The sequence below is a fragment of the Hakea prostrata genome, chromosome 3 (genome assembly GCF_041222555.1).
Source record: "Hakea prostrata isolate BN-2017 chromosome 3, UWA_Hpros_2, whole genome shotgun sequence".
In the NCBI taxonomy this organism is placed as follows: domain Eukaryota; kingdom Viridiplantae; phylum Streptophyta; class Magnoliopsida; order Proteales; family Proteaceae; genus Hakea; species Hakea prostrata.
In genome coordinates, this window is record NC_142602.1 from 19440327 (window position 1) to 19452992 (window position 12666).

Consider the following 12666-nt stretch of genomic DNA (forward strand, 5'->3'; position numbering starts at 1 on the left):
ATGGCGGTGGGAAGATCTGTGTTAGCGTTGTTGTGCTGCCTTTCGGCAGTTGCAATGGTCTGCGCTGAGGATCCCTACCTCTTCTTCACATGGAAGGTGAGCTACAAAACCATGTCCCCTCTGGGCGTGGAGCAGAAGGTTATTGCGATCAATGACGAGTTCCCTGGTCCCGCCATCAACTCCACTTCCAACAACAATCTCGTCGTTAATGTCTTCAATAACCTCGACGAGCCACTCCTCTTCCACTGGTACGTAACTTAATTTCTAGTTTCGAGCTGAATTAAGTGATCAGAGGGGCTTAATCGATCTCTGTTTTTTGATACACAGGTACGGTATCCAGCAAAGGAAGAACTCATGGCAGGAAGGATTGCCTGGAACTAACTGCCCAATCCAACCAGGAACCAACTACACATTCAAATTTCAGGTTAAGGATCAGATCGGCAGCTACTTCTACTATCCAAGCTTGGGAATGCAAAGGGCTGCCGGTGGCTATGGAGGCCTCCATGTCCACAGCCGTGATCTCATCCCTGTTCCTTACGCCACCCCAGAAGATGAGTTCACCGTCTTGATTGGCGACTGGTACACCAAGAGCCACAAAGACCTCAAGGAAATTCTTGACGGTGGACGAACCGTCGGCAAACCCGCCGGTGTTGTCATTAACGGCAAGAACAACGCCGATGAGAAAGCTCCTCTCTTCACCATGAAGCCCGACAAAACCTACAGGTACAGAGTCTGCAATGTTGGCATCAAAAACTCTCTTAACTTCAGAATCCAAGGTCACGACCTGAAATTGGTTGAGGTTGAGGGTTCCCACGTAGTTCAGAATGTGTACGAGTCCCTTGACGTGCACGTTGGACAGTGTTACGCCGTCTTGATAACAGCAGACAAAGAACCCAGAGACTACGTGATGGTGGCTTCAACCCGCTTCACCCAGTACAATCACACCGCCACCGGACTCATCCGCTACGAGGGCAGCAACAAACCCGCCGCCTCCGAGCTGCCAAAAGCACCCGTTGGCTGGGCTTGGTCTCTCAATCAGTTCCGCACCTTCCGATGGAATCTCACCGCCAGTGCTGCCCGTCCCAACCCACAAGGCTCATACCACTACGGTAAAATCAACATCACTCGCACAATCAAGCTAGCCAACACCGCTGTCTTCGACGATGCCAAGCTCCGCCACGCCATCAACGGCATCTCTCACGTCGACCCAGAAACCCCAATGAAGCTCGCTGAGTACTATGGTGTCGCCGACAAGGTGTTCGAATACGATCTAGTGAAGGATGAGCCAGGTGCAGACATCGCCACCAAGATCAAGATGGCACCCAGCGTCGTCAACACCACTTTCCGTAACTACGTCGAAATCATCCTCGAAAACCACGAGAAGGGTATCCAGACATATCACTTGGACGGTTACTCATTCTTCGCTGTAGCAATCGAAAATGGTAAATGGGATCCATCAAAGAGGAAGAACTACAACTTGCTCGATGCTGTGAGCCGCAACACCGTTCCCATCTTCCCTAACGGTTGGGCAGCAATCATGCTTACCATGGACAATGCTGGTATGTGGAACCTGAGATCAACCATGACCGAGAGGAACTACCTTGGACAACAGCTCTACTTCAGCACCCTGTCTCCTGGACGTTCCCTTAGGGATGAATACAACCTTCCAGACGAAGCACTGCTTTGCGGTGTTGTCAAGGACTTGCCCAAGCCACCTCCATACTCCATTGGTGCCTAAGATTTTTTTCTTTTTCTTTTTTTTCTTTTCTTTTCTTTATTTATTTAGTTCTTCCATTTGGAAAGCATAGCTAGTAAGAATAAGGAAGGGGATGCTTGGAGAGTTTAAATTTTACAACTATAATTATCAAGTATTTGTTGTACTCTCCATGATAATACCAGAGATGAGTAGTCATGTTCTTTCATTTTTTTTCTAATAAAATATTTATTTAAGTATTAAAAAAATTTCTTTTGTTGATTTGTTAATTATTGAGTGAAATTACTATTGATAATTTTTTCCCAAAAGCAGAAATTAATTCGCCTGCAACATTCAAAAGATCGAACGCAAACTAAAAGAAAAATTTTCCTGGTTTCACTTGAGAAGAAAATAGAAGGGGTGTTAAAAACTTGTAGCCTTCATGAATTGAACTTAATGAGAGGAAATCCAGCTCATGGTTGGTGGACTCCGAGTGTATCCCTCAGATGTGCAATGTATTACGAAAATCAATTTGATGCTAATATAGCTTCATAAGAAAGAGGTCTACATGGAAACGTAAGTTAAGGATACAATGATGCTGCAGGGAAATTTTAAATTTTGGTAGTGTAATGGAAAAACCATTCAACCGCCGATTCAGACCGGCTCGACCAACGATTCAACTACAGGATAACAATGACTTGATGATCAAATGAACAATTAATTTAAGCCGCAAATACCATAAAGGGAATTCGATGGTGCGAACACAACAAGTGCATGCGCAGAACAATATGAATAGAATAAGCAGTGAAACAGAGGTAAGACGCTCATAAACACCGAGTATCGATATCCTTGGTCTAAGCATAGTCTTCCAAATCTCTCCATGGTCTTTTGCTAGATATTTCTATAACCTTTGTTGAACCTCCATTGCTTGCCCACTGACTTGATCGTCAATCACATTGATCGGCCAACATTTAACGTTTATGTTGAGTGATTGCAGGAGTATCACAATTCAAAGGCAGATCTTGAGGCCACTCTGGTTCAGTGAATTCAGAAACTTGAGTATAGACCAAATCACTTGGTGGAAGGTTTCACACCAACATTTTTTATGTCATCTATGGGAATCGTAAATAGGTCATGGCTTATCAAGCGAGGATCAAGAAAATCCACTGCCAACCAAAGCTCTAGAGGCAAGCCTGAGGGAATTACACACCAGAAATATCAAGAAAAGCAAGAAAGACGTAATGTTTTCCCCTCAAGTACCACTGGTGACATCTCGGCAGAAACATAAAGCACAGGAGAATGTTTCATCAAAGGGAGTTCAAGAAACTCATCCCCATCCCAAAGATCATCTCCAAGAAGCAACAACTAAAGTTCACCCACAAGTTCTTGATCCACAGTTGGTCCTTGCAAAACTCCCAAGCACGCAACACCAAATTTTGCAAGCTCAAGACTTGTTTAGGTCCTATATTCGTCAAATTGGGGTTACATCTGCGATTGAGGGGATTAATAATCAAGATTATCCTTCTCGAGTAGAAGTGGCTCAAAGCAGGCTTCCTCAGATGCATGAAACAAAAAGATGGGTCCTAGGGGTAAATTCAAATCAAGAAGGTCAAAGATAGAATCATGGTCCCCAACAAATGGCGATGTCCCCCCCCAAGCAAGGTGTTGGAGATCGAGTCTCGACTCAAAGGACTAGGAAGACGACCGAGAACAGAGGCACTGAATCCATAACTCCAGGCAGCAGGAGTGATCGAAAGTAAAGAAGAGCAATCTCACTGGCCAGTCAACCAGTGTTCGCCACAAAGAGGAGGTTCAAAATCTTGGGTGATAGAATTGAGAGGTTGATCAAGAAAGAGGTGATGACGTATGTCAGTAGACCAACATCCCTTCTCAAAAGAGATAATGGAAACACCCTTCCCTCAAGGTTTCAAACTTCCAACGTTCTCCATGTATGAGGAAAACTCGGACCCATTGGAACATCTAGGGCACTTCATTTCAGCAATGATGTTAGCAAGAGAGTCAAATGCCCTAAAGTGTAGGTTGTTTCTTGCTTCCTTTAAAGGTCCAGTGACAACTTGGTTCTTTGGTCTGAAATCAAACTCAATTTGGAGCTTCCAAGAATTAGCTAAAGCATTTGTCTCAGCAAGATTCCAGAGTATCATAAAAGTAGGAAGACTGCAGACAACCTGGTGGCAATTCAGCAAAGACAAGGAGAATCGGTTCGAAGCTATATAAAAAGGTTCAATCAAGAATCTATTGTAATCAAGGATCTACATGAGGCAGTGGCATCCAATGTTATGTAAGGAGGTATCACAAATGAGTGTCTCCTGGAGTCTTTGATTCTAGATAGACCGAAGGACATGGCAGAATTGACTGATCGCTGTCATCAATGCGCCAACATGAGGGAAATACTCCAGGCCTGAAAAGAAGTTGAAGGAGGATTGGACAAGAAAAGAGACAATGTAGTCACACAATTTGACAAGAGAGATAGGGGGATGACAAGCACAGAGACAGATAAGAAGGAAGAACAGGTTGGCGTGAACAACACATGATCAAGACCACTATACATTGTTAAACACCAGGAGGTTAGACATACTGATGTAAATTCAGAACCAAGGATTTCTTAGGCAGACAGATCCGATGGTCGTAAGGGCAAAAGACAAAGATCCTAACAAGTATTTCCATTTTCATCACGATCATGGCCATGACACAGACGAATGTAGGGTACTGAAGAATGAAATTGAACGTCTGATTGACCAAGGACATTTAAATCAATACGTTCAATGGAGGATTGGAGATCAATGATAGAATAGAGATCCAACACCAAGAAGGCATCAATAGAGGCAAGAAAGAGGAGGAGGAAAAAAATAGAGGGGCAAACAAATGGTCAAACGAACCAAGCAGAACCACGTAGGGAAACTCCAATTTTAACTATACTTGGAATTGTCAAAAGGAACTCCATATCTAGATCCAGAGCACACGCCCAGTTTGTAAATTTAATGTAATCTTAGTAATTTGTTAAACGACCAAAAAGAACGAAGGAGATGACAAGGCTTATTAGATGATATTTTGTCATATGAAGCATTTCAAAAGTTAAAAATTGATTCCATGAAGCTTAAGCCCTGTGGAACAAGATTGTTCAGGTTTTTGGGAGAATCATGCTCCATTGAAGGAACAATAGAATTAACTTTGACCATGGGAATGGTACCACAAACCATGACTATGATGTCAACCTTTCTTGTGGTCAAAAGCTTGTCTGTATATAACATAATCCTTAGAAGGCCAATTTTGAATGCAATAGGAGCAATGGTGACATGGTGAGCCCCTTTCAAGATATTTTAATCTGCCAACCAATTAATTTCAATGGTTTCAAATTTCATGTCATGCCCCCACTTACCAAGTTCAGGTGGGACCCGTGACCAAGGTTAAGCACGATACCATGGAAACCCTATCCTATGACCCAACCGTGAAACGATCCGCTCTGAATTACACTAAAATACCAACAATCCTTCCCTACAAGATATTGGCGACGAAAACAAACCCCCCCGGGGGGGCATGATAGTTATTTCTCTTTAACAATTCTTTCTTAATAACAAATTTAAAATATTATGGTATGACAACAGACGTTAATTTATCAAGAGAGGAAAAATATACAAAATAGATCATCAAATCGCAACTACATACTCTAATTATGTTTGCTAATAAGTACAATCATCCAACATCCAAATCTAAATCAGCTACTAAACTGAATATTTACTGTCATATACTAACCCTTAAAATATTTAATATAATTGTCCATTATGAACTAAAATAGCTAGTATAACCAAAAAGACACTTGTGCCTCAATCTTGCTCTTGGATTGCTATGCCTTTACCCTGGTCCTTCGATTGTCTGTCAGTACATGGTAATGGCGTATGAGCTACAATAGCTTAGTGAATATTATAAAACAATCATGCTACATCCCAAAAAGAAAACATGCATAGTTTTCAAAATTAAATCTTTAGTCTCTTTTAAAATATATGTCAATGCATGTGTCATCATAAAAACATTTAGTCTAAAAACATGTTATAGAAAACACTTCTAACGGGTTGAAATCCAATATGGTTTGGTTTCGGGCTTGTTTGGGCCATTATGTTTTGTCTAATGGGCCGCATACGGGTAGGCCCGAACCAGTCTGAAATCATTTTGGTTGTGCCCCTCAGCCCAAACATAGCCCATTAAGATTTTGGACCAATTTGGGCTATAACGGGCTTCGGTTTGAGTTGCAAATTGACACCCCTACCTTTGATCTCTAAATCCAGGTATTCATTTCACCAATTAATATGTTGTTGATCTTGTTATGGATGGACATTGGAATCTAAGCAACCCTTCTCTTGCTTCTTTACCTCTTCATTTCTTAGAAGTTGTTGCACAAATTACTATTTCTAATTCTGAACCCAAATGGATCTTCAAGACCTCCTCTTCAGGCGTTGTCTCTACTAAATTCAGGTCTTTATGTTAACCCCTTCATGGCCTCTTGGTCTCATTCATCTAATTTATGTCCTCTCTGCTCTTCGTGTGTCAAATCTAAACATGTTCCTCTCCTGCAACTAGTCTAATCACATCTGGTGTTGTTGTCCCTTGGGAGACTCTTTTAAGATTTACTCCTCATCAATCCTAGAATTTCGTCTATCCCTCTTTAATCACTTTAAATCTGATCCCAGACTCAACACTTGGTTTTTCCTCTTTTATTATTGTATCTTGTTATGATATATGGGAGTATAGAAACAAGGTCTTTGCCTCTAGAGAGTGCTCTCCTCAATCCCTAATGTCCACCATTAATTTTTGTTTATTAACTTGAATTTTGATCACCAACCAAATATCTTGGAAAATAGTCTTTCACCCCAGCAGGTGGATAGTTCCTTCAGTGATATTACATGTGATAACACTAATAAGAAAACTTTGTGGATTCCAAGGTGTTGTTCCAAAATCTGCCTGTTCGCAATTTGGTTCCCTCCTAGTCAAGGCCAAGTTCCTGGAGATCAAGGAAAGTGAGAGTGGGTCACCTTTGTGGATGGGAAGCCACCTCTAGTGATTAAGTCAGATTTAAGAAAACACAAATCCTCGTATTGAGTAAATGCTCCAAGGAGGAATGTCTTCTTTGGAATTTGCAAGAGAATAAATGTTAGATTTATTGTAACTGGGTTTACACTCATTTGTGCTAAGTGTATCGCTTATATATCAATTTCATACCTCTGATTTTGTAAGGATGCAATGTAACCGTCCAATCTTCCACATCAGGATGAAGGGTTGAGATTACGCATGATGGATTACTTAATCACCAAGTTAAGAGCTCAATCTTTCTAGAGAAGCTTCAAGCCAGCTGCACCTTATCCCAAACTGATCAGGAGCTCAGAGTCACGTGGGCTTAGATGTGGTAGCTATCCTTTAATCCAACAGACAAAACATTAAGGAAAAACACTCAAAAAAGCTTGAACAAATGAGAGGCTTCCTGATGAGTTCTAAGCATTTAATACATCTCAAATCATTTAATATTGAATTTAATGCCTTGATTGACATTTGGATAAAGATGAGCCGAATCCCCTTACAATGTTACTTTTGCAGAGAAGTAGCATCCCGGGTGCCTGGTAAGGTATTATCCGAGAAGTCCCAAAACCACGTGGCATTCACTGAAAGATGTTCTTCAAAGCCAGCATTATTCCGAGAAGTGGCATGCCGAGAAGTACTAAAAGAACCCTTCAAACCGAGTATAGCCAAATGTTCTCAAATGAATGATTCATACCAATTTAATGGTTTAAACCACAATGTATATAACACAGGGGTATGTGATAATCAATAGAACCAACGTTTATGGGCTTTTTGTCATGTGGAGCATGGTAGTTGTAGCCTACACCAGTTAGGAACTACCTATGTATCGAGAGTGTTGCATGTAGTCATAAAAGGCCGTTCTATGGCTATTCATCATGGAGTTTTTGAGCGCAAGGCCAGCATTACAATAGTATCTAGCTCTTTTATGTTGCCTTTAGTTTTACCAATCCCCTTATACCGTGGTCAGTTGACATTGTTCCCCAACTTTTGTGTATTGTGAATAGGGGATTGGATGTTATTGGTGTTAGAGACTCTAGCTCTATTTCTATGATGTTTGGCAAATAAAAAAATCCAAATCAAATTAGACAACCCAACAACCCGTTTCGAGACACTAGCCCAACAATCACTTCTATCACATGAACCAATGGCAAATGAATCTATAGTGAACCATCCTCAACCAAAAGTACTCCCAATTAGAGGCTATGGATTCTATTCCCATTCATTGTTAGTGGAGACCCTCTCCACCCAGTCTACCCCTCCACCCATCTACCCACACACACATGAGGTAGTGGGACCCACAGTGACCGGTCTACCCGCGTCAGGCACAATGTGAGTCCCACACTCATGTAAGTTGAGAGGTAGGCTAGATGGAGAGGGTCTAGACTTCATTCATTGTACACTAATGTGCAAACTAAGCAGTATACATGCCAACTTTTCCTCTTTCAAGTTAAAGTCTTTATTGGGTTTGGTGGCCCATGTGACCATGTGGGGCCTATATGCTTTTTTAAAAAGTAAAAAAGAAACAATAGGGTTTTCACCATTCAATTTTTGAAATGAGAGATAGCTTGCCGCACAAATGAAAAAAGAAGAAAGAGAGAGAGAAAAAGAGAGGTTTTCTTGGACTTCTTCGTTGAATCCGATGGTGAGATGTCATCAATGTGAGGTGAAATTTGAAAGGAATGGTCGTGAGACCTAGCTCTTCATATCACAATGGTCATACTTTTATTCTACCACAGTTCACAGAAAGCCATTTCATTAAGTTTTCCTCCATGCTATCTTGATTTCCATTTGTTATAATGTGTTTGTGACTTTTTGTTTCTCTAGTGTTATCTAGAAAATATATTGCTTTGTGTACCCATTATTGTTTTTGTGATAGCAGAAGTTTGGGTGAACTCTGAAAACAACCCCGTGGTTTTTTCCCTTACAGGTTTTTTAACATAAAAAAATTATTGTGTATTTGGTTTGATCTATTGCAACTTTTGTTGCTTTAATTTACAATGGTATTCTATTTGGCCCCCAAAAAAAGTGGTCAAGGCCTTGTTTATAGTTGTCGGTATTATGTAAATTAAAATGGACGGTACCTCTAGTACAATGATTAGCTTAATGGGTCAAGCTAGTTGATTTGGAAGCCTATGATGGAAGATCTCTTATTTTATAGAAACTAATATGAACCTATTGAGGTTGATATTAATCGACCACCTAATATGTTTGAGGACTGAGTGGACAAAATTAAATTGGAAACTTGTTGGCACGATTCAAAAGTGGTTGGACGTTAGTGTTTTCCATCATATTGCAAATCAAATCGTGGCCGGAAGACTTTTGGAAGAAATTAGAGAGTCTTTATAAGAGGAAACAACAGGGAATAAAGCTTGTTTGATGAAGAATCTCGTAAATATGAATCTAAAAGAAAATACTTCAATTACTAAGCACTTGAATGAATATCAAAACATAGTGAATCAGTTGAACACAATAAAGTTGAAGCTTGAAGATGAGTTTTAAGCTTTGTTGCTATTGACTTCCTTACCAAATTCTTGGGAGACCTTGATTGTATTAGTTAGTAATTTAGCTACAAAGGGTCAATCGTGCTTGCCTTCTGAGACTCTTTTGGAAAATATCCATCAAGCATGACTCATTATGGGTCAATTGGGTTTATTCCCACTTGATGCAAGCTGACTCCATCTAGACTATCTCCCTCCCTCCAATCCCTCAAGGGTTTGGAAGAAACTCCTCCTCCTTAGGCCCCTAGCCCTCCCTTGCATTTCTACCCATATTGCTGATGGGGCCTTCACCTTCTTTTTGCTTGATCCCTGGCACCCTTCGGGCATCCTCTACAACCCCTTGGGATCCTTGTCAAGTCTACTCTTCATGTATACCTAAGCTCACTTTCCTTTCAGATTTCTTCTCTGAAAACTCTTGGTCCACCCCTCCTCCTCTCCTACGAGCCTCAATCAAATTTGCCCCCCCCCCCTTAGATAGGAACACATTCTAATGAGTGTGCCAACATCAATGTCCAAGCAGGTGCATATATAAATTAGAAGAGAGTTGAATCCCAATAATAACTAGACAAGTGTACAAGAATTCCTAGATCAGACTATTCCACAACATTGTAACAAGATTACATCCCATAGAGAGGGAATTGTTCCTATTAATTATGGTTTTTCCTATGAGACTAACATATTTATTCTAAGTGGTGGCCTCCAACTTGAGTTTTCTAGCTCTTGGTCAATTTGAGAATGGTTCTTCACACCCCCACCCACCAGTTTTGGACATACCTGAATACCCGTGGGGGTGATAACATTGCAGGATTAGGTTCACTACCAATCCATAACCATATAATTCAATATAGCATAATCCAAGAGTTTAAAAGGGAAATAAAGTATCAAATGTTATTAGTTATCCTCATCATTACTCAAAGTTACTCAAGAATCAAGATTATAATCAGAGTTTAAAGAAGGAAAATTATTTAATAGCGGAAGTCTAATTGTTCTCGAAGAGAATCAAGAGTATAAGTAGTGCCCCTCCTAACAAATAAATAAAGAACATAAGTTATCGCAACTAAGGCAACTACCTTCTCATAAGGTATCTCCATGGCTTCAAAAGAGTTGGACTTCATAGGCACAATCTGAGTAAGGACATGACTCTCCGTGTAACTTAGTGCCCTCACTCATGGGTCCCTTGTAGGATTTCACCAACGGTGAACTCTCCAAGTAAATGGTGTCCTCATAACTTGTAACAAAATCTAAAAGAATATATAGATGAGAGTGAATTCTAAAGAACTCAATGAGGTCAACATAATCATACATCACACATTCATATGCAATTTAATTATAATGAGATAATAAATGAATATGCAAGCATGATCCTAGACTCTAACAAATATATTCTCCATGGTAGATAGACATTAAATTACAACACCAGCCTCCTCTAGGTAGTCTCATCACTCTCCTTCATGACACTCAAGCCGTCTTTTGGGTTCTCCACAGCAAAAGGGGTTTGGTCACATCATATCGTGGCTAGGGATCAGGTCACGACTCTCTCACCAACACCATTTGGTCCGAGAATTGGAGTGTTAGGGATAAGTCTAGCCCAAATGCAAGATCAACTATGTTTCATGTGATTCGGATATCATCCCTTATGCCTAGTGCCCTTTTGGCCCGCTTATCCTTCTCCACCTAAGAATGCTACTCCTCATGACAATCAAGCCATCTTTTGAACTACCATTCCTTAACCCTATGGTCATCCACATATGTTGGGGCGGATGCATCTATGTCTCATCACGGCACTCAAGCCATCTTTTGGACGCCCTATAAGCCCAACCCTAACATATGCAACTTAACTACTACATGATAACAATGGGCCTATATAATGCTCACAGACCCCAACCACTGCTATCACGGTCGGCTTCAATACCCCTGCCAAAAGGGTAGTAGCACTCAATCGGGTTTACTAATCAAATGCGTCTAAACACTTACTGACCATGCACCTAGTGAGTCTATGTGGGTGCATAAACACCAGGGGTAATGGGTGAACCAACAACCTTGGGTTGGTATATATATATATATATATACCATCCAACTCCATCACATATCACAATTTCAACATAGTTTGAGTGAGTTAAATAATAGCATAAGTATAAAACATCAATTTACCTTATTTCCATGCAAAGTCCCACAACAATTCATAAGAATATAAAAATAACATTTGCAATCGTAAGAACTAGAATCAAACTAAATATACAATATATGATAGTGTATTCCTCACCTATGACAATAATGATCTCCAAACGCCCAAGAAACCCACAAATCAAGAGTATAACAAACCACAATAACCCTAGAAAACATAAAAACTAAACTAGGTATTAGTCAGAAATCAACCAAGCATTAAACATATCAAAACCTGTACATCTGAACAAGGGCGGCAAGTCAAGCCTACCAGGGCAAATTGACCACGCTTGGTCTCCCCACCCCCCATTGCCCCCCCCCCTCCCCCCAGGGCTGCGACCAAAACCCTAGTTTGAGATCATTTCAAAATCAAATCAATTGGGATTTTTGGGACTTCAATTGGAACAGTAGTATTCTCCCAAAACACCTTTCAATCATCCCAATTAGTCCTAATCCAAAAAGCCCTAATTTGGTTATCTAAGATTCACCCGCAGGCATCCCAAAGAGGTTCAATCGATCTCAAATGGGTTAAATGAGACCAACCAACACTCAAAAGACTAAGAGGCATAAAAGGAAGTTTCAACCAACACTCAATAGCAAGCATTTACTCTCCTACCAACATTCTCCTACATAAATGCTAACCACCAACCTAAACAACTCATAGAAAATGAAGAGAGATGGTTTCCTTACCTTTTCACACAATAAACTCCACAATCCGTGCTTCAGCACTCTTCAATCCTAAACAACCCATAGAAAATGAAGGATTTTCTTTTAAATAAATGCACCTTTCTCCCAAAAAAAAACAAAAAGGTTGCTATACCTAGGTAATCATCGTTTTTACTCCTTAGACTCTAAATCAACAGATTATAAGGAGTTTGTGTTGTTTTCGAGAAGAATTTAATTACTAGATGGGGCAATTGGAGTTTTCTGCATGATAGTTTTTGTTTGTTGCCGTGACTTTTGGAATGTGACATTTTCGAGATCGAATGGTTGTGATCTTTCCATGGTTTTTACTCCTTAAGACTCTAAATCAATAGAATATAAAGAGTTTGTGCAATTTTCAAGAAGAAATTAGTTGCTAGACGGGGCAATGGGAGTCTCTTACATTATAGTTTTTGTTTGTTGCTTTGACTCCTAAACGTGAAATTTAGGAGATCCAATGGTTGTAATCTTTCCATCCTTGTAATTATAGCCATTGAATCTCAAAAATTTCACATGTCACCT

The 12666-nt window shown here is 40.3% G+C and overlaps 1 protein-coding gene across 1 annotated transcript; it reads left to right on the forward strand.

Annotated features, from left to right (window-relative positions):
- LOC149021417 (L-ascorbate oxidase homolog) lies at nt 1-1738 on the forward strand. Its single transcript, XM_089147117.1, has 2 exons — nt 1-248; nt 328-1738. The coding sequence occupies exons 1-2, from the start codon at nt 1-3 to the stop codon at nt 1736-1738; spliced, it is 1659 nt and encodes a 552-aa protein (XP_089003243.1).
- Nucleotides 1739-12666: the final 10928 nt, after the last annotated feature.